Below are 22,439 nucleotides of genomic sequence, written 5' to 3' on the forward strand. Positions count from 1 at the left end.
AAGCTAATGTGCTCCTACCTTCTCTGAGACTTATGTCCAACATATCTCCCGACTGCGTGTGCGCGTCCACACAGACACACACAGACACACACAGACACACACACACACACACACACACACACACACACACGGCTTCGGAAATGTCGCCGAATGGAGCCCGATCCTCCCCGGAGTAAAGCCTCCGGCGCTTGGTTCATTCATTCGTTTCCATTCATTTCCTTATAAATGCGGCTGAGCTGTGAGAGCCTCGGCACTCGGAGGGAGGCCGATGATTGACTGGGATGGGGAGGAGAAGGACAGACGAAGGGAAGGGACAGAAGGGAGGGCGCGAGGGGGGTCTTTCTCCCAGCGGGGAGCACTTTGCAAATAAGAAAGGCTCGAAGCAACGAGGCTCTGCAGAAGCCCGGGGGGGGGGCTGAGGAGCGGGGAGGGGGCCCCGGGTTCCTTCCCCATCAAATCAAGGGCTTCCCCCTAAAGCTCGGGGCTCTCTGGGCCTCTTCCAGTTCACCCTTAGTATTAAGAAAAACCATCCAGGGTTAATAAAAAAGGCGTCTGTGTGTGTGTGTGTGTGTGTGTGTGTGTGTTGGGGGCTCGCTGTCCCTCTGCATGTGCAGGAAGAACAAGTTGTGTGCTCGGCTGCCATAGCGCGCCCCTTTGCGTGTCGCTGGGTGTGCCCAGGGCTGGAAGGAGGGAGCGCGTGTGGCCGGCCTGCTGTGAGAGACCAGCCGGCTCCTTTCCTGAGCTACCTGAGTGTGTGGCGGGCACACCCACCCGGGGAGGGGAGGGCGGGCGGCCGGAGCCGGCCCGTGTGTGTGAGCCCGAGTGTGCGCGCGGACGTGTGACTCCCACGTACGGGAGAGTAGGGAGGGTGTGTCCGGAGTAGTGAGCGTGTGTGTGTCGCGGGCGCGCGCGTGTGCGTGTGTGTGTGTGTGTGTCTGTGTCTGTGTGCCCGCGCCCGAGAGAGCCGGGGAGGAGGGAGAGTGGGAGCGGCCAGCCCAGCCCAGCCTTTGTCCCCTCCCTCCCGCGCTCCCTCCCCGCCGGGCTCCTCTCCCGTCGCCGCCGCCGCCGCCGCCGCCGCAGCCTCCGCCGGCTCTCCCGCCTCGGTGCCGCTCCCCGCGCCGTCCGTGCCCCTCGAGCTCCCGGCTCCCGGCCCCGGCAGCATGACGGGCCGCTCCCTTCGGCTCGCGTCTCCCCTCCGGACCTTTGCCAGTGAGTGCCGGGGACAGCGTTGTGGGGGGGCGGGGGACCTGGGGAGGGGGCGTCGCTGCCCCGAGGCTTTTGCTCGGTGGCGGCGCCCGAGGGGCGTCCTCCGGGCAGCGGAGCCGGGGGCGGGCTGAGGGGGGGTGCACCGCGGGCCCCGTGTCTCCCCGGAGATGCTGGGGCCGAGGGAGTGGGCGGCGGGAGGGGGGCGCGAGGGGGCCCCCGACCCCACAGCTTTCCCCCGGGAGAGGGAAGGGGCCCGGCTTCCCCGGGCGGGCACTCGAGCCACCATCGCGGCGGGCGACTCCCTACGGCCGGGGAGCCGGAGGAGGGGTCGTGTCCATCCCCGAGTGAGGAGGGGGGGGGGAGGGGGCGCCCCCCCGCCACTTTAGAGCTCAACCCTTCCCTTCGATGGGTCTGGTGCAGGGGCGGGGGCGGCCGCCGAGCACTCTGGGCCGCCAGGTAGCGAAGCCACGGGAGGCGGGCTGCGGGGGCGGCTGCCCACCCTCAAACCCGGGGGCCCCCCGCCATTTCCCAACCCTTCCCTTCCGGATTTGGGTCGGTGCAGGGCGGGAGCTTGGCCGAGGCCTCGGGCGGATGGAAGAGGGACGGGTTGCCGGGGCCTGCCCACTGCCAAATGGCCTGGGCCACCCAGGCCAAAGGATTTTCCCAAATTTCCAGGGCCAGGGGAGGGAAGGGTTGCCGGTCCGTCCCTGCTTACAAAATGGCGGAGGACGGCCGGTACTCCCTTAACGGGAGCCAAGGCGGAACCAGGGCCCGGGCCCCACCCAACAAGGGGGGACGGCCGGAGAACGCGAGGGAGAGGGAGAAAAGGGCCCAGGGAAAAACCAGGAAGAGGACCCCCGGCCAACAAAAAACCAGAAGACAGAAGGACCAAGGAGGGAAAAAAACCCAGAAAACCAGGGAGAGGAGAAATGGGGAGGGGAACAGAGAGAACAGGGCAGGAGGAGGAGGGGACAGAGAAACGGAGGAGGGAGAAGAGAAAGAGGAGGAGGGGGGAGAGGGGGAGGGGGAGAGAGAGAGGGAGGGAGAGGGAGGGAGGGAGAGACAGGGAGGGAGGAGGAAGAGAGATGGAGGGAGTGGGAGAGAAAGAGAAAGGGAGGGGAGAGAGAGGGAGGAGAAGAAAAGAGAGAAGGAGAGACAAGGGGGAGGCAGGGAGGCAGGGAGGCAGACAAGACAGGGAGAGACAGAGACAGAGACAGAAGACAGACACAGAAACAGAGAGAGACAGAGACAGAGAGACACAGACAAGAGACAGGCAGAGAGAGAGACACACAGACAAGAGACAGAGACAGAGACAGAAAGACAGAGAGAGGGACAGACAGACAAGAGAAAGAGAGAGGGAGAGAGGGAGAGGAAAAGAGACAGAGAAAAGAGAGACAGACAGAGAGAGAGAAACAAAAGAGAGACAGAGAGAGTCAGACAGAGAGAGGGAGAAACAGATGAGAGAGAGAGAGAGAGAGAAAGAGAGACAGAAAAACAGAAACAGAAGAGAGACAGAGACAGACAGAGAGAGGGGAGAAAAGATGAGAGAGAGAGAGACAGACAGACAGACAAGAGAAAGAGAGAAGGAGTGAGGGAGAGGAAAAGAGAGAGAGACAGAGACACAGAGAGAGACAGAAGAGAGACACACACAGAGAGACAGAGACAGAGAGAGACAGACAGACAGACAGACACAGACGACAGACAGACAGAGAGACACAGACAAGAGACAGACAGACAGAGAGAGAGACAGACAAGAGACAGAGACACAGAGAGAAAGAAACAGAAGAGAGACAGACAGAGACAGACAGAGAGAGGGAGAGACATGACAGAGAGAAAAACAGTGAGAGAGAGAGAGAGAGAGAGAGAGAGAGAGAAACAGAGACAGAGAGACAGAAGAGAGACACAGAGAGAGAAAGACAGAGAGACACAGACAGACAGAGAGAGACAGACAAGAGACAGAGAGAGAGACAGAAAGAGGGAGAGACAGACAAGACAAAGAAAGAGGGAGAGAGGGAGAGGAAAACAGACAGAGACAGAAAGAGACAGACAGATAAAGAGAAACAGAAGAGAGAGAGAGACAGACAGAGAAAGGGAGAGACAGATGAGAGAGAGAGAGAGGGAGAGACAGACAAGAGAAAGAGAGAGGGAGAGAGGGAGAGGAAAAGAGAGAGAGACACAAACAGAGAAAGAGACAGAAACAAGAGAGACAGAGAGAGAGAAAGAGAGAAACAGAAGAGAGACAGAGACAGACAGAGACAGAGAGACAGAAACAGAAGAGAGACAGAGAGAGACAGAGAAAGAGAGAAACAGAAGAGAGACAGAGACAGAGAGAGAGACAGAAACAGAAGAGAGACAGAGAGAGACAGAGAAAGAGAGAAACAGAACAGACAGAGAGAGACAGACAGAGACAGAGAGAGGGACAGACAGACAAGAGAAAGAGAGAGGGAAAGAGGAAGACACAGAGACAGAGAAAGAGACAGAAACAGAAGAGAGACAGAGAGAGACAGACAGAAGCAGAGAGACAGACAGAAACAGAAGAGAGACAGAGAGACAGAGAAAGAGAGAAACAGAAGAGAGACAGACAGAGACAGACAGAGACAGAGAGAGGGAGAGGCAGACAAGAAAAAGAGACAGGGAAAGAGGGAGAGGAAAAGAGACAGAGACAGAGAAAGAGACAGAAACAGAAGAGAGACAGAGAGACAGAGAAAGAGAGAAACAGAAGAGAGACAGACAGAGACAGAGAGAGGGAGAGACACAAGAGAAAGAGACAGGGAAAGAGGGAGAGGAAAAGAGAGAGAGACAGAGACAGAGAAAGAGACAGAAACAGAACAGAGACAGAAAGAGAGAAACAGAAGAGAGACAGACAGAGACAGACAGAGACAGAGAGAGGGAGAGGCAGACAAGAAAAAGAGACAGGGAAAGAGGGAGAGGAAAAGAGACAGAGAGAAGAGAAAGAGAAAGAAACAGAAGAGAACAGAAAGACAGAGAAAGAGAGAAACAGAAGAGAGACAGACAGAGACAAGAGAGAGGGGAGAACAGAAAGAAAAGAGACAGGGAAAGAGGGAGAGGAAAAGAGAGAGAGACAGAGACAGAGAAAGAGACAGAAACAGAAGAGAGACAGAGAAAGAGAGAAACAGAAGAGAGACAGAGAAAGACAGAGACAGAGACAGGGAGAGACAGATGAGAGAGACAGAGACAGAGACAGACAGGGAGAAACAGAAGAGAGACAGAGAAAGAGAGAGAAACAGAAGAGAGACAGAGAGAGAGAAACAGAAGAGAGACAGAGAGAGAGAGAAACAGAAGAGAGACAGAGACAGACAAAGACAGACAGAGAGAGAGAGAAGGAAAGACACAGGGAGGAAGAGAGAGGGAGACAGACAGACAGAGAGGGACAGAAAGGCAGAGGGCAGCCAGATGCACCTTGTAAATGGCAGATGCCCCTGCTCACACCAGCCAGCAGAAGCAGGGAATGCAAGTGCTGTATCCCTTTGGCAGATTCTGGAGAGCTGGTGAAAGGTGCCAAAATCTGCCCAGCCCACAGTAATCCCAGCCCAGGGCCACACAGCCAGGTGTTAGGGACAGGCCATGCTTCCTGTTCCCACCCTGCAACTCTTGTTGAACTTACCTGATGTAAGAATTCCCACAGTTCCCTGCAAGGTAGACAATGAGAGCATAATAAGCGCTGTTTTAGACAAAAGGAAAGCCAGTTCCCAAAAGGCCCAAGTCACCAAACAGGGACACAAAGCCAGATCTTGACTCCAAGCTGCTTCTGCCTCAGAGACAATGGCAACTAGCGTGGAGCCACAGGGATCTCAGAACTCATGCTATAAATGAGGAAACTGAGGCTCCAAAAGGGAAAGTAACTTGCTAAGATCCCACCAGTGGGTCGGTTTTCATTTGGTTTTGGCAGCAGAGGTAAGAGACCTGCCCCCTCCCGGCTCCACCGCTGGGGTATCCACTGCAGCGCCCCCTAGCTACCCCCACTGGCGGCATTTAGGGTCAGCCCCATGTACCTGATTCCTAGCAACCTGTGGGACAGAAATTAGCATCTTTGGACAGATCTGGAAATGAGGCTCAAAAAAAAGAAGTGCTTTTTCTTAGGGTCCCAGAGATAGCAAGTGTCTGAAGTGGATTCAAATCCCAAACTTCCTGAGTTGCCTCAGGCCACAGACTGTAAGTGTGCAAATCCTCCCAGGCTGCACTGGGCCCCATTCTTCCTCTCGTCTTGGCTGGGCCCTCTTTCCATTGTGGCCCTCCAGCCACTCCTGGAAATCACTTGGCCCAGACTGTATTCACCTCGCTGGGTGTCCCACATCCCGGGACTTTCTTTCCAATGGGGAAAGCCCCCTGGAGGGAAGGAACTGCTTGTTTTGGTCTCTGGGGCCTCCTCAGCGTCTAGCCCCAGGATCAGGCTTACAGGAGCCATGGAATAAATACGTGTTGAATCTGGTTCTACAGCGGTGGGGGTGGGGGCTGGGTTTTGAAGACACTACCCCTGTTCCTGCCTCCTCCAAAGCTGGAGAAGAGCCGCCTATCCGTGGGGCTCCTTCCACTCCTGACTGTATGGCCCAACAGAGGAGACAAACAAGGGAACGGAACTCTAGGGACATGAGTTCTAATCCCAACTCCACCACTCACTCCCTATGGGGCCTTGGTGAGCCCCTTCCCAGCTGTGGGCCTTTATCCCTCTTGGAGTGGGAGGAAGGAAGGGAGATTCCCTTTGGAGGATCTTTCCAAAGCCAGGGCTCGAAAGTCGCTCTCTCGCCGTTTCCGGTCGGCCTGGCTTCGTTGGCCCCCCTTTGGGTCCCCTCCGGGGACCAATCTTGGTAAAAGGCAGCACCAGAACCAGTGGGGGGAGGGGGGAGTTTCCAGGAAGCATTTCCGGTCCAACTGCATAGTGCTGAAAGAGAGCTTCCCACAATGGGACTAGACTCCCCCAGGTGGGAGGACCTTTTCCACCGGGGGTGCCGCAGGAGTCTCTTCTGCTATTGGTTGGCCCAGATCCCCCCAGGCCCCTTCAAATCCAGAACTTCCGGATGCTTTCTGTGCCAGTGTCTGCCCCTCCCCTCCTTTGATCCTTTGGCCTGGCTTTGGGCACTGCCTTCCCAAGGCCACCTCCCGTGTGGATCCCGGATTTCCTGAGAGTGAGGCCCACTGCTGGGGCTGGCCATCATTCCCCACACACTGGGCCTGGGCCCGAGCAAGCGCCACAGGTTGGAAGCTTTGGCTACCAAAGGCCTTAGCTGTAACCCCAAGGAATGACCTGGAGAGAGCTGCTAGAGTGGCAGTGAACTTGGATAAGTCACTTTCAAATCTGGGCTTTGGTTTAGTTCTCTGTAACAGCTGCTAAAATGGAAAGGGTGCTTCAACAGGTAGAAATGAGCTTAATAGCCAATTGCCAAAGATCTGGGGATTCAAACACCAAACCAGGATCCACCCTTAGGACTTTACATTCTATGGGGAAAGCTTTCCCAAGGTCACAGAGGGAGGGAGGAAGTAGCTGGTCCTGACCTGGCCCAACAGCTTTGTGAATAGCACCCTTAGCAAACAAGAACAGGGGAGCACAATCCAAACGAGGTGGAGTGTCGAGTGGCAAACTGCCCATGGCGCAGCCAAACAAAAGGGAGCAAGACAGGGCACCTGGGCAGGGGGCTTCCTGGAGTGGAGAAAGGGTGAGCTGCCATGCAGAGAAACAGCCCCGGGGCGGGGAGAGAGCCAGCACGCCCGCAGCTGAAGGGCGGCCGGCCCCTTCCTGGCAATGGCGTGGCTAGGGCTGGGCTGACCGGGGAGATCGATGGCGCCCTCCTTAGAAAGACTTGGCTTCCCAGCCCAGAAAGTTGGCCCGCCAGGCCCAGAAGAGGATAAGTGGTTGGGAGAGACAATAAATCTCCCGAGGGCTAAGCAAGTTGCCAAGCCCACAGGACGGGGGATGATGGATGAGGTGCAGTTGGGGCAGAGAGAAGTCACGTGGGGCGGGAGTGGGGCCCAGCTCATGGCTGTGCCTGTGGCTGCGTTTGGGAAGCTCAGCTCAGCGTGGTCAGGTTTAGGCTCCTCTAACTAAACATGGTCACAGGAACTGCTGAAAGCCCCTCAACCATCCACCTCCACCCATTTCTGTTCAGTCCCCATGAACGGAACTCAACTGGGCCGATCTGGCTCAAAGGACTTTACAGGACACCAGACAGTCTCTTGTTCCACACTCGGGACTTAATTCATCTTCCCTGGATCTGGAGGCTCCTGGAACTTGCACCTCTAACAGCGACTCAATACTTCTGGCCACCTATGGGTCCTTGACCAAGGCCCATTGGGTCATTCTTTAGGTCCTGATCGTCTCAGATGGAATGTAAATGGCCATCATTTCGGCTTCGGCCAGAAAGCCTGAAGGTCTTCCCCTCCCAGATTCATTCATTGATTTGTTTGTTTTTGGACTAGATGAAAGAGGAGATTCAATTGTTACCTAGCCTGGATCACTGAATGGGGGTTGCCTTAGTCTAACTGAGACCCATTGAAGACCGTAGCTTAAAAAGGCCCAGGTCTCCCATTGCATCCGGGGCCATCTCTTAATCTCTCTCTCTCTCTGGCCATTGGAGCCAGAGGGCTTTAGAGGGGAGAGTGAGGCCGGTGACCTTGGCCAGCCCTCCCTCCCTTCAATCCAATTCATTCCCGAGTCAGGGCAGCTCCTTCTTGACGTCATGGCTCTCTTCCAGAACAAAGGACAGCGACGACGAGGTACCACTCATACCACTGTCCCATGGTTGCCTCATTTCGATCACACTGTTTCCTTGATCCTTCAGCTCTGCATGGCCCTAACTGCCCCACTAGCCCACCGAGTCAGGCCCCCAATACTACCCCTAATCCCCAAGCCACCTTCTGCAGCGCAGTACTGTGCCATTGTACTCTGGCCACCAAGGGCCCCCCTTCATTCCCTTTTTCTCCTTCCCCTGCCCTCCCACCTCCTTCTCTTTTTCTTCTTTCCTTTCAGTCCTTAGCGCTCTCCTCCCCCCTCACTTTCCTCCTCCTTTTCCTTTCCCTATTCTTCTTCCATTATTGGCATTCTAAAATAATATTGAATATTTTTAGAAAATGAGTACCTCAAGCCAAGAGCCTGGCCCCTTGGGTTTGCTAAAGCTCCCAGCCTTCCATTCTCAGTAAATACTGCTCTGAAACAAGCTCCACACACACATGCACACGTGCACACACACACACACACACACACACACACGACAAACTGTAACACTACACATCCATATGCACAGAAACTGGCCTTGGGAGCAGGGAGCAGAGGGAAGGAAGGGAAGGGGAAGGAACCTGGCAGAGGGGAGGATTCATGTCTCCCACTTGTGCCCCTGCCCCCAAGCCTCTATATAGAGGCTGCACAAGGAGTAGGTGCTCAACACCACTCATCCTGGGCCAGAACTGACAGGGCTAAGGTCAACTCAAGGAGACAGGGTTCAATTGGTCACTCCAGTCAGGTTACCCCCGTAACAACCCCAACCCAGGTATGTGTGTCCGTGTGTTTCAGGGGTGGGGAGTCCTATGGAGAAACCCTTGGAAGGGGGTGAGCCAAGGGCCAAGCAAAGAAGAGAGGCAAGGGGAAGGGAGAGAAATCACTGTCAAGGTGATATTAAGGCAACTATTTTTTCTTTCCAAAGAACAGTAATTATGGCTCATATGTAAATTGTATTTTGTGCTTGCAACCCGTTTGCACTGGATAAATGGTTAGACCTTTGACCAAAGAAAAGCTAAGTATGCTTTTCATAGAAATTTTTTGAAAAGAAAGAAACAAGGGAGGGAGGGAGGGAGCTAGCTAGGGAGAGGGATGAATTAAGGCAGGCAGGCAGGCAGGATGGAAGGAAGGAAGGAAGGAAAAAAGGAAGGAGAGAGAAGGAAGAAAAGGAAGGAAGGAAAAGAGAAGGAAGGGAAAGGAAGGAGGAAAAGGAAAGAAGGAAGAAAGAAAAAGTGAGCTTAGCAATAGCAACAGAGAGCAATAGAGAGTGAGAAAAGGAGCAAGAACAGACACCGTGAATAGTGGACATGACCTGAGAGAGGATCCAGCAAAGGAGACTGAAAAGGGACAGTTAGAGAGGGAGGAGGAGAACCAAGGGTATGGAGGGGGGCTCCTGAAAATCTAGAGAGGAGAAGGAATCCGGGAGGAGAGAGTGATCAGCATAGTCAGAGGCTCCACAGATATCAAGATTGAAAATTGGGGGGAAATGTCATTAGATTTAGCAAGAAAGAAAAAAGAATCTAAAATTAAAAATAAAATAAAAATAATATTTTTAAAAGATGTAGCAAGAGCTCACTGGCAACTTTGGAAGAGCAGTTTCAATGGAAGGAATAGCTTAGAGAAGCAAGAGCTTGCAGTGAAACAGCCTCCATTTTCTCCATCAGGCATGATACAAAATGAAATCCTCAGGTGACAGGGTGGGAAGAGATACAGTCAGACTAATGGAGACAACAGAGTGAGACAAAAGGGAAGAAGAAAGGAGTGGGGAGTTAGAACAGCCACTTTGGGAAATGGGATTTCTAGGAAGAAAATGTTTTCCTGTGTGACTTTGAGAATACAATTGAGATTCAATGACAGGAATTCATAATAGACCCAGAAGTCGTTCCATTTCATATGAATTTAACAGTCATTGATAAGCACATTTCAATGTAAAAAGAATTATACACAAAACCATAAATTTTTGATAAATGATTTTGTTTTTAAACATATGTCAAATTGAGGAGGGAGGAAAATAGTTCCTTTCCCTTTCCTTTTCCCTTCCCTTTCCTCCCCCCCTTCCCATCATTCCTTCCTTTCTCCCTCCCTCCTTTCCTTCCTTCCTTTCTCCCTCCCTCCTTTCCTTCCTTCCTTTCTCCCTCCCTCCTTTCCTTCCTTCCTTTCTCCCTCCCTCCTTCCTTCCTTCCTTTCTCCCTCCCTCCTTTCCCTTCCTTCCTCCTCCCTTCCCTTCCTCCTCCTTTCCTCCCTCCCTTCCTTCCTCCCTCCTTTCCTCCCTCCCTTCCTTCCTCCCTCCTTTCCTCCCTCCCTTCCTTCCTCCTCCTTTCCTTCCTTCCTTCCTCCCTCCCTCCTTTCCTTCCTTCCTTCCTCCCTCCCTCCTTTCCTTCCTTTCCTTCTTTCCTTCCTCCCTCCCTCCTTTCCTTCCTTCCTTCCTCCCTCCTTTCCTTCCTTCCTCCCTCCCTCCTTTCCTTCCTTCCTCCCTCCCTCCTTTCCTTCCTTCCCCCTCCCTCCTTTCCTTCCTTCCTCCTCCCCTCCCTTTCCTTCCTCCCTCCCTCCTTTCCTTCCTTCCTTCCTCCCTCCTTTCCTTCCTTCCTTCCTTCCTCCCTCCCTCCTTTCCTTCCTTCCTTCCTCCTCTCTCCTTCCTTTCCTTCCTTCCTTCCTCCCTTCTTCCGTCCCTTCCTCCCTCCTTCCCTCCTCCCTTCCTTTCCCTTCCCTTCTGCCTCCCTTCCTTCCCCTTCTCCTTTCCTTCCCTTTTCCTTCTTTCCTTTCTTTCTTTCTTCTTCTCTAATACAAATGTGTGCATCTGTGGGTCTTCATCTTTCTTTGATCTCTGGGATGTATAGCTGGTGGTGTTAGCAGAGTCCCAGAGGGTAGGCAGACAAACTTTTGGGGCCGTACTTTTGCAAACAGTTGGCCCAGTTCATAGCCCCCCACACACACACACTCCTGCGAGCCCGCTTGGCCACAGCCCCACCAGCATCTGTGTCTTGCCTCTCTTGCCATCTTTGCCAATCCAGCGGGCGCAAGGTAGAAGCTCAGGATCCATTGGGTTTGCTTTTTCTCTGCTTATTAGCGCCTTGGAACATTTGCTCATAAGGTTGCCGACAGCTTGCTTTGCTTTTGAAAGCCTGGGCCTATCCTTTGTGAGGCGATTTACCGTCTTCCTTTGCCATCCAGCAGCTCAAGAAGATGAGCCGAAGCGCCCCACGGGAAGGATGCAGGAAGCTAAATGACGGCTGGGAAGGAACGCAGGGGAGGGGACTCCTTCCAGGGTAAAAGTCTGGGGCTTCCTGCCCATTCTTAGGTTCCATGGAAATGTGACACAAACAAAAGACAACCGAGTGACCGCAGCTTGGGCATTTGGGGTAACGGGGTGAAAGGGGGTCCCAAACATACTCTGACTCCTCCCTCCCCGACCCTTCTTCCCCAGGGACTCTCCTGCTTCTGGGTCTGTTTGCAAGCAGCAGCCACCAGTCCTGTCCCCTGGGGGAATTCCCTTGTGGCAATATCAGCACCTGCCTTCCTCAGCTCCTTCACTGCAATGGCCACGAGGACTGTGCCAATGGGGCCGATGAGGAAAACTGCGGTGAGGATCCCGAGCTCCAAACCTTGCCCTTTTGTACTCCTACCCTTCCTCCTCCTCCTCTTCCTCCCCCTCCTCCATCCCCCAAACTGGCCAGAACCTCTGGCACTTCCTTCCAGCTTAGAAACCCCAGCTCCTGCTTAGAAGTCCGCTAATTTACTAGAGGGGAGATTTTCCCTCTCCCAAGCTCTGCCACTTTCCCCACCCTCCCTGCTTCCCTTGGAGGGCCTCGGTTTCCTTATTGTGCGGGGTTGAGGGCACATTTGGGTGATTTGAATGTCTTCTTCCTTCCCCCCCACCCCCGATCCTTCCAGTGGACAACAGTGGATGGCCACACCTCTTGGACATGCTTTACAGAATGAATGGAAACCAGCTGAGGCCTGAAGACGGCTTACTGGAGTGCAGTGAGTATCTGCCGGGCTTGGTGCCCCCCAGCCCCAAGCCGAGTCCCACCCTCTTTCCGCCTCCCCATCACTTTACCCTAGAGTCCCAAGGCATTGAGTGCCAAGCTCAGAGTTGGGGGCCCCTGGCCCCAAGTCCCGGCCACATATTGACTGGGTGACCTCAGGCGAGCCCCTTGGCCTCTTGGTGCCCCGGGGAGGCCTCTGAGACTTGCAGGAACCTGATTCCCCGATGCCCCCAAAATCATGAGACTGGACCAAATAAATAATATCGATGGTAGTACTGCCGGAAACTTCCCTGCTGAGATTGGCCCAGCCAGGCTAGAGCCAGAATATCGAGTTCTGTTCTAGGAAGCCCGATGACAAACTGGGATGGGAAGGGACTGGAAACTTCCTCAAGAGGAAGAAAGGCCGGCATCTGGAGTCTGGGCCCTGGCCTGAATTCTAGCCTTCCCACAAACCACCTGTGTGGCCATAGGCAAGACACTGAAGCCCTCTGGGACATGGCTTCCTCTCTTGTAAACTGAGGCAATGAACCCCTCCCACTCTAAGGTCTTTGCTCCCCTAAATTGGTGCTATTGAATTAAAAAAGGAGACCCTTCTTGGGAGCCCAGGAGGGGTTCTCAAGCATGCTACATGGCAAGGAGATTATACTTCCGGGTGCCTTCAGAATGGAGGAAAACTAGGAGGGGTGGTCCAGCAGCTGGCACAGCGCCCGGCACGTGGTAGTGTCCGGGCCCGATGGCTTGGACACAGGGGTGTGGGACATGATGAAAAATGGAGCTGTCCCCCGGCAGAAAGTCCAGTATTGAAGGGAGAGTGGTGAGCTCCCCATGGCTGAAGGGCTCCGAGGACAGGTTGGAGCTCATAGAAAGGATTTGTTATGTCCCAGGTGGACCCTCCCAACTCTGCCATCTGAGGCTTTGCTTAGATTGGGGGCTGGGGGGGCACCTTCACTTCCTCTGCCCCAGAGCCTGTGCTCAGGCTGGGCTCCATGGGAGGCCCCAGAAAGGGTTCCCAGGTGGCCTTTGTGAAGCACTTTGGGTCACATCTTCATCATCTCCTAATTGCTTGATCATTTTCTACATTTCTTTTGTTAAAGAGGCATGATTTGCTTAATAATCACAGGCTGGGAGTCTCAGGGGGCCTCCAGGCTGTCCCGCCATCCCTCCCGTGCGCTTTCCACAGCCTCCCCTTGCCATGAGCGAGCCCCGAAAGGCCTGTTTCGCCCTCCCGGCCTCCCTCGGCACCCCAGCCCCGTGCCTGGTGCCGGCTCCCCAGGAAGTCTTCTCTTCCCGTGGCTCCAACTGGTCTCCGTGGCCGGCCTCTCGACTATGTCCCGAGCGCCCTGCTCCCTGCCGGGCCCGGTCGTTGCCAAAGCTTCCCCTGGCTTCTGGCTCCTCTCTCTCCTGTTTCCAGGACATAATAGGCAGAAAGCACTTAGTGCAATGCCTGGCCCAGAGCAGGTGCTACATGATTGTGATGATGATTATCATCATTAGTGGCCCATCAACTTGTATTTGTGGAGCACTTGGAAGTGGGCAAAGGCCTTTCTCCACAAACGCCCAATTAGGTAGAACGGCAGGCTCATTTTCCTTTTTCAGATGAGGAAACTGAGGCTAAAAGAGGTCAGGCCCCAGACCCCCCCCATTCTGACTCTATTCTCCAACAAGCCTGTGGCCCTGTCCAATGCACAGCTCCTCTCTCTCCTTCCAGCTAACTTTAGCGTCTTCAAATATCCACCAAGGATAGATTGCCACTTAGCTCTTTCTCCTGGGGCCAGGAAAGTAACTCTGGGCTCTTTTCTTTCCTTTGCTTTTCTTTTTCTGAGGCAATTGGGGTTAAGTGACTTGCCCAGGGTCACACAGCTAGGAAGTGTTAAGTGTCTGAGGCCAGATTTGAACTCAGGGCCTCCTGATTTCAGGGCCAGTGCTCTATCCACTGAGCCACTGTGTGACTCTGGGCTCTTGAAACTCCTGGGAGCAAAAAGCAAGCTCAGTCAGGGCCTACAAACCCCCTGGGGAGAGGCCCTGGAAGGGAGCCCAACCCCAGACTGGGGGGTTTCTGTCTAAAGACCGGGAAAGGGGCTGTTCCTACAAGGGAATGGATTTTCTCTCCCGCACACGTGGGAGTCTGTCAGAGTTGAATCTTCAGAGGCTGAACCCAAAGACCCTGGAAAGTGTATATGGTCGGTGGCTGCCCAGGACAAACATTTCACAGGTTACATATAAGATGCTGCCCCGTGTCCTCGGGGCTGTGCAAATCCCACAACGATAGCCTGCCCTCTAGCTAATGAAATTCAAACTTAAATTCAGCAGCATGAGAGGGTTACGGCAGACGGGCACAGGGCACGGGGCACAGGGCACAGGAGATGTGTACTTTCGCCCACGCACCCATTCACTGGCACACGCTACAAGGGGCCATTCTCGTGACCCTCTCCCCCACGCCTGCTCCCCCAGCCCCCTACCGGGCCCTTCCTCCCAGGCCCCTGTGCCGCGGCCTCTCCATGCTAAGGGGAAGACGTCAGAAGAGGATTTGAGTGGAGGCTGCGGAGCCTCTATCAGAGTCAGCAGGCAAAGGAGCAGGGCCCCAAGCTTCCTAGAAGGCCCTCTTTAGAGCTGAGCTCTAAGGCCCTCTCCCATGAGCCCCACTCCCACAGCTGCTTCTCATCTCTGTATTGCTTTAATATACCCCAAATCCTCCACAACAAACACCCTGAGAAGTGAATTTGTGCCCATTTTCTGGAAGAAACAGCAAAGGTATCTCAGAGTCACTTCCTGGGGCTATAAGATGCAAAATGCTCTTGCTGGCTCCACCCTGCCTCAAGGAAGGGAGATATGAGAGAAAAGCCCACTCGGGCAAGTGCCCTAGACCCGGGCTCTCGGTCTGCAAGAAGCCAGCCCGGTTCCCATGGCTAACTGAGTCCCGGCCCCACCTTCCGGCCTCTACCACGGGGCTAAGTGTCCTGGAGTCTCTGATGCAAGCTTGGGCCACCTAACAGGTCCCAGCTGCCCGGAAGAGTCCATCACTACTTGGGCCTCCCAGGGTTGGGGTAAAATGGGACCCGAGGCCCATAATTCTAGCTTGGAGACTGGGGGCTGGAGGAAATGCCCTCCGAGGGAGGTGGGGACAATCAGCGGAGGAGCCCTTCTCTGGACCCCCCTTGAAGCTTCTCTTCTGCAGCCCCTGGGCCTTCTGTTCTCTCACGGCAGGCCTGGAATTCTACCCCACGGGGTGCCTGTGCTGGGGGCAGACAGTCGACTGCACGGCTCAAGGCTTGAGCGAGGTGCCCATGGTCTCTGACAACGTTTCTCTTCTGTAAGTCCCAAGAGTGGCGTTGGGAGGGTCGGGAGGCTGCGGGGCCGGAGATCGGGGTGGCCCGGGGAGATGGCCAGGGCTGCCCGAGCAGGAGCCCCTCCGGCCGTCCCCGAGAGCTCCAGGCACCTTCCCCGCTGACTCTCAACCAGGAACGCAAATAGGGGCAGGGGGAATTGTCACCCAGTCTCCATCCTCCCTGCCCCCAAATAGGACAATGTACCAAGACTGAGGGGACAGCCTGTTTCCCCTGCCCGTTTCCCCGAGAGTCCTCCCTCCAGTTGTTGGGCCCAATTTGGGGGGTGCTATGAGCCCAGTCATGCAGGACAAGGGGGTGGCTGGGGCTGTGCAGAGAGAGGCCTCCCTTAGACCCTTTTGTCTCCTCATCTCCAGGAACCTCCAGGATAATCAAATCCTCCAGCTCCGGGAGAACCAGTTCATCGGCTACCAGAACCTGGAAGGGCTGTGAGTAGATGCCCCCCCGGAAGGCTTTGCTGCCCCCCTCAGCTGCGTGACCCTGGCTGCGCCATCGTTCTCACCCTCACGTTAGCTCCAGCACAGGCTACTTCTCCCAGGCCTGTGCCCAGCTCTCCCCTCCAGCCCGGGACAGTAAACGGCTATGGGGTGGGGGAGCACTGGCTAATTCTGAGGGTGCACCTGTGCCCATGCCCGGGCCTTGACTGTTTGTCCGCATCCCCGAGCTTCTGCACTGTATGTACATCTCTACCTCACTGAGTGCTCCCTCTCATCCCGGTGGTCCACAGGGCCTCGGTGGGTGTGAAGCTGGACCCAGGTGAGAGTGCAAGGGTGGAGGGGAAAGGCAGGCTCTCTGCTGCCTGTGACCGGGGCCCAGCGGGGGTATCCCAGCTCTCCCTCCCCCCTGCACTTCCCAGCCCTTGATCCCTGTGGGCAGCCAAAGGGCCCCTCTAAATCCTCTCCCTCTTGGAGCTGAAGAAAATACAATAAAGGGAGCTCTCCCTCCATCTCCCCCAACTCTGTCACCTGGAGCTCAGGCAGGAAGAAGGGCAGGTGTTCTTCCAGGATACTTGGCCTGGCTTCAACAGTCCTACCTGGGTGCCTTGGGGAGTCCCCTCGGCATGCTGGGAAATCAGATGTGGAGCCTCTTTTAGTCTCAGCTCCAGCCACACTAAGTCAAGTCAGTAAACATAGAGGTCAGAACCTCTATGGAGCTCTGGGAATGCCAGAAAGGAGGCGATCCGAGCCTCCAAGGGCTTCCCTCCTAACAGGGGGAGACACCAAGGGGAGCCCCCCCCAGGAGGGGCTTGGTAGAGAAAGCAGCCTGAAGAGGAAGAAGCAGGGGTAGGATCAGAGGCAGGGGCGGGGCAGAGGCACGGGCACCGTCAAGGGCAGGAACCAGAGAGGAACCAAGGATCAGGAAGAGAATGGCTGTTCTGTATATGGGGAGGAGCACGATAGGTGGGATGACGGTGGCTCTGACTGGGTCAATGAGAACGGGTGATCTTTACCTGGGAATAAAGACGCTTGGGAGGGGGGAGCGTTCATCCGGGCTAGGGGGGAGCATTCATCCAGGCAGAAGCTCACCATGTGGCAGGGGGTGTTGGCTTGTCTTCTTGGCCCAGAATTCAGACCCAGGTAAGTGGTTCTCAGAGGCTGATTTGGGCTTGTTTGGAAGAAAATTTGCTGGGAACAAGAGCTTTCCAAAGTAAGCATTAAGGAGCTCCTCAGCTCTGGGTCTCTCCCACTCAAGTGGGTGTAGATGCCTCTAAGGGGCCTTCTGCCTCAGAACAGGTGAACAAGTAGTCAGCTCCTTCCTCATCCCCAGAACTTGGCTGTAAAGAGCTTTCCCAAAGATTCTGAGGCTTGAAATCAAGAGATCGATAATGTACCTCACAGCCCCAATCTCCTCCTTACATACCTCCAGCCCCACTACCATGTCCTCTCATCACCTCCAGTCCGGATCCTCGAGAGTGGCGAGATTTACAGCCACGGCCTCACTGGGAAAAGCTTGAGGTCACCAGACTTCTGTACGGTTTCTCAGACCCGACCTCTGGTCCCGCTCTGGGCATCCATAATAAAACTGAGCAGCCCCTGTTGATTCATGACTATTTTCCTACTGTATATTGTCCCATTATTGTTGAACAGCGTTATCTGCATCTGTCGAGTAATCTCGTGTCTACCATATGCATTGGAGACCCTTGTGGAGGAGGCTCTCCCAAAACCACATGCAATTTTGTAGGCAGGAAATGGAACTCACTAAGGTCTTAGAGCTTCAACCAGTAGTATGACTAGTAAGATGTAGTTGGCTGTTATATATATATATTTTTTTTTTTAACAAAAACAGGCTGTTGCCTTTGTATATTTTCCTAAAAGATAACCTGCTGGGTAAATCGGAGCCCATTTTCCAAACGATTTTACAGAAACAAAAAGCAGCATATAGCTCGTTGCCAATGCCTTCTCAGTTATCCTTTTGTTGGTGTTAGACTATCTGCGATTGTTTCCGTTCATTTGGCATCTCTCCCTCTTTGACAGATCCTGGAAATTGTTTCCGGAGTGCCTTCCAAATGGTGGCACGGGAAGTGCGATTTCTTCTGCTTTCTCAGTCACGCTCACCCATTCTACCATCTTTTTAAATGTCATTTCCCCCCTTTCTCATCAGCATCGAGCAGTGAGGTCTTAAGAGTCAAAAGGTGCCATTGATAATGAGAACTGATTTCTGTAAAAGGTTTCCCTATATATCTTACAAATGCTTTGCAACATGACTTAAGTGGCTTTCTTACCAAGTTTTCTTTAGGTTCACCCACCCTCCCCCCGGCCCTGCCACTGCTTTTCACTGTGATGTAAACCTTCCATTTTCCACCCCCTTCCTTGGACTTTGAACTGGCTTCCACATCTCTTACTTGATGAGGAGATCAAATCTTTGCTGATGTGCTTTCCACTCTCTTAGATTTCTCACTTATTTGGCCTCAGGAAAACTTCCCTAAAGGACAATAATAAGAGTCGGTACTTTTATCGGTTTCCCATTTTTGAGTGAACAACCTGTTCACATGGAAACTACTGCGATTGCTTATCAAACTTCTCTTTACCTTTTAATTGGGGAGTAATTTGCCCCCGCTAATCCGTGGTCTAGTAATCAGCCATCCTCAGGTTATAGCTGACCCTATGGGGCGACTTTTAACCCTTCTTGAAGAGAGTATTAGCTTGTGTGGCTGGAAGTACTCTGCGTCATCTATGAACTTTGGCATTTTTCATCTCCAGATCCTAATCCGCATTTTCCAGTCTTCTTTCCCCTCCTCCCATGTGTCTCTGCACGAAGGCTCGCCAAGTGTCAAGAGGGTACACGTTGATTCAATTTGGTGAACTTGTTTCAATTTTCCCTCAATTTTCTCCACTTTTTCATCCTCGGTAACATGTACAATCATCCTCATTGTGTTGATCTCCTTCAACCTCCTCACGAGTACCGGAGGATGAGCCAGATAACCAAGGAAATGAGTGGTCTCATTTCCTGTGGCCACTGGGCACCCAATGAAATCAGCTCCTTTGTTTTTGTTCTTTGAAGCATCCTGCCATTTGGCAGCATCCACTTTCTGGCTCCCGCTTCCTATCTAAGCTATAACGTCAATATGGACATGCTTCAGTTCCACTGGCAGCATTTCAACTCGCTGATCATCGAACAAAGATCTCCCAGGCGGAAGATCAGAAGTTAATGTTTTGTGCATAATGTTAAGAATCACAGCACTTTTAGAATTGCCTCTTCTTTTTCCACCTCGGGGACCATAGCATTTGCTGTTTTTCTTTGCCTTTTCTGCCTTCCCAACATCTCTTTTCTCCATTCCCCTCGTCGCCCCGCTCCTGGAGTATTTCGGCAGCCTCTTGCTTGGTTTCCCTGCCTCGGGTCTCCAGCCCCATTGTACATTCGACTGATGAAACCCGAGTCTGACCATGTCATTCCCCTGCTCGATAAACTCCCGTGGCTCCCTAGTGCTTCCAGAACCAAAAACAAACCCTTTGTTAGACTTTCAAAACCCTTCACTGCCTTCTAGTCCTTTCTACATTTCCCGATTCACTCCACCTTACTCCCCTCCCTGGGATACGATGATCCTGGCCTCCTGGCTGTTCTTTCCAGCTTCTGCCAACTCTGAACACTTTCCCTGGCTGTGTCCTGGGCCCGGAACGTTCTCCTCCTCATCTTCACCTCCTGGCTTCCTTCAAGTCCCAGCTCCAAGTCTCCCTTCCTGAAGATGTTTATCCGGACCCTACCTGATGCTGGGCTCTTCCCTCTGTTGATTCTTCCACTTTATCCTATAAGTCGCTTGTCTCCCCCGTCAGACTATTGGCTTCTCGAAGCCTTCCTTGTCTCACCCAACATGCCTTGCTGTGTGGTGGGCACTTGGCGAATGTTTACTGACTTCACTCCCCGGGAAGGCCAGACTCCTCTGGGTTTCTGCAGCAGGGCTCTTGCCTTAGAAGCCACTGAGTCCAGACCTCCTTATTATATATAACTAAGGCCCAACACCACATGGCCGGGAAGCCCGAGAGCAGGATCTGAACCTGGGCTCTGGGATTCTAAAGCTGTCCCAGCAGTGCTGAGGCGCTTCTAAGTTGCTTTCTTTTGTCCACCAGCCTCCTGCAGAACAACGGTCTCCAATCTGTAGCTCCCGGGGCGTTTGCTGGCTTAGTAGAGCTAAAAAAGCTGTGAGTAGTCAGTCCCTCCTTGGGTGGGGATGGAGAAATGGGGGCTGGGAGAATGGGCCCGAAACTGACTTTCCTGGGTGAACAAACCTGACTGGGAAGGTAGAGCCATGTGGGGCACAGGAGAAGGAAGCAGGAGACTGGACTTCCTGAGATCTGGGGGGTGACAGGGGGGGCCAGAGAGATAAAGGAGGGGGCCAAGGACCAGATCATCCCCAGCTGAACCAGCTGTGAGTGTCCCTTCTCTGGGGGAGGGATGAGGTGGAAGCTTTTTGCCAAAGCGACCCCAGCCTGGGCCTGAGCGAGATCCGCTACCCCAGGGCATGATGGGAGCCCGCTTTGACTTTCTCCCAGAGGATCATGCTCACTGACCGTCATCACTGACCCCAACCTTGGCATGAAGGCCAGGAGGAGACAAAGGGGATGTGCTCAGAGACAGGTGACCTTGCCCCAAACTGAGACCCCGTCTCTCCCTGACCTCAGGTTCCTGAGTCACAATCAGATCCACTCCCTTCCTCCAAGACTCTTTGAGGACCTCTACCAACTAGAATGGCTGTGAGTTACTGGGGGGGAGGGCAGGATAACTTGGGGGTCAGGGGTCAATCCACTGTGGGGGGAAGGACCCTCTGGGGAGCAGAGATGACTAGGCCGGACTCAGCCATTACTGAGTCCAGCTGACCTATGGCAGAGGGGAAGATGGGGCAGTGCCTTGGGTCCCCTCTCCATTGTAAATTTGCTGTCAATTCCAGAATGGGTCCTCTCTGAAAGTCAGTTGTACCCCGTGCCCAGATGGCAGCCACCAAGCCTTGTGAGAAGGTAGCTAGGAAGTACGGTCCCTCTCTCCGCTTGTGCCGAGAGTGAGGCCCGTTGGCCCAGCCCCTGCTACCTTCTGACTTCTGTCTCTCCCCAGGATGCTGGACAACAACCAGATCACGGAATTACCGTCTGACGCCTTCCTGGGGCTGACATCCCTGTACTTTCTGTGAGTTCCAGTCCTGCCCCCTGGAGTGCTCCAGCACCCTGGGGAGCACAGACAGTGTTTGTGTATATGTGGAGGAGGGTGCATGTGGGGGGGGGGGGAGGAGGGCACCTCGGCCACCCTGGAGAGAGATGGGCTCAGGCCCCGACTGGTCACTCAACAAGGCTGCTCCTGCTTCCACATCACACCTCACTCCATGCACAGAACACCCATACACCTCGTTCCTCCCCGGTTCCGTGTGCGAGTGCCCTCTGCTTATCAAGACTGGGTGGTTCCTGAAGGCAGATGCAATGTCTGGTGCTCCGGATCCTCCGGGACACTTCTGCACCAATCATCCCTTCATCCCCTCCTTCATTCCACAAAGCTATTGTCATTTCTTCCACCACTCTGTGCTCGACGCTAAAAAGGAGACAGAAACGAATAGGGCCTGGTCCCTGACCGCAAGGGGCTCACGGCCTCTGAGGGGATGAGACAAGTAACTGGACCGCACACACAGTGATTAGCTCCCAAGACAACACCACGTGAGGGAGGGAGGGGGGATTTCAAAGGAAGGAGGCGTCACTTCCTGCCCCCTCACACCAGAGCTGAGCCTCAAAGGAGAAGCCAAAAACATGTCCGGGGACTGAGGTAGTTCGGAGGACAGAGGGTAAGTGGGGGGGCCCAGCCTCTCAAGCCAGCCAAGGTGCCGCAATGGCGCCGGATCCAGGGACCATAGCTGGTAAATACTTGAGAGACGCCACCCATTGCTCACCTCCACGCGATGTCGAGCTGTCGCTGCCTCTTGCTGCACATCAGCCGGCCTGGCTCCCACCCTACGCCTGCCATTGTCTGCCATTGTGTGACCGACTGTCTTTCACTGTATGAAATTTGCTACTGTCTGTAGTTGTCCGTCTGTCACTGTGTCCTGCGCCACACCCGACAGTCCCGTCACCTGGGCCAAGCTCTGTTACTGGGGGGGAGGGGAGGGGTTCTGTTGTGCCCGGCTGAAGTCAACCAGAGCCATAGGGCAAGCAAGTTCAGGGGCCCAAGCTGGTGGGGTGGGGCCTGAGTCAAGTAGAAGAGCTCCCGGGGACAAGAAAGAGACTGTCCATAGGGGACAGCAACAAGGATCTAGACAGGATGGAAGGCGGGTGATTGCTGAGTGCAAGGGGGAGGGACCCAAAGGTACAACGGGGTATGAGAAGGACACCGGCTCCTCCTCTGGGTCCCGGCTGTAAGGGGACCAGAGAGAAGACTGGAAGGAAGGGCCAGGGGGCTCCAGGTCTTCCGGAGAAAGGTAAGTGTTAGCGGAGGCACACGAGAGGATGAGCTCTCGGATGGGGCATTCTGGAAATAGGGCCAGAGGAGAGGAAGCACTGGCGAGGACTCGGGGGAGCTGGGAAGGTCACACTTGGGGAGAGCTAGAAAGGCGTTTTCCAAGTGAATTCTGAATCCCAGGGGGGAGGAGCAGCAGGATTCGAGAATTTCCACAGGGAACAGCAAGCACGGAGAAGCAAAATCAGCTCCCACGTCCAAATTAAATGCTCTGCCAGGTCTTCTTGACCTCGACTCCAAAATAGGAAG

At 54.2% G+C, this 22,439-nt stretch overlaps 1 protein-coding gene across 1 annotated transcript; it reads left to right on the plus strand.

Annotated features, from left to right (window-relative positions):
- The first annotated feature begins 1,080 nt into the window (after positions 1-1,080).
- LOC116420243 (relaxin receptor 1-like) lies at positions 1,081-21,748 on the plus strand. The gene is made up of 8 exons (XM_031944592.1): positions 1,081-1,209; positions 11,358-11,513; positions 11,825-11,914; positions 15,124-15,229; positions 15,620-15,691; positions 19,829-19,900; positions 20,381-20,452; positions 20,808-21,748. Exons 1-8 carry the CDS (start codon positions 1,161-1,163, stop codon positions 20,881-20,883), a joined length of 693 nt encoding a protein of 230 aa, XP_031800452.1. The 5' UTR covers positions 1,081-1,160; the 3' UTR covers positions 20,884-21,748.
- Positions 21,749-22,439: the final 691 nt, after the last annotated feature.

Source organism: Sarcophilus harrisii, chromosome X (genome assembly GCF_902635505.1).
Source record: "Sarcophilus harrisii chromosome X, mSarHar1.11, whole genome shotgun sequence".
Taxonomy (NCBI): Eukaryota; Metazoa; Chordata; class Mammalia; order Dasyuromorphia; family Dasyuridae; genus Sarcophilus; species Sarcophilus harrisii.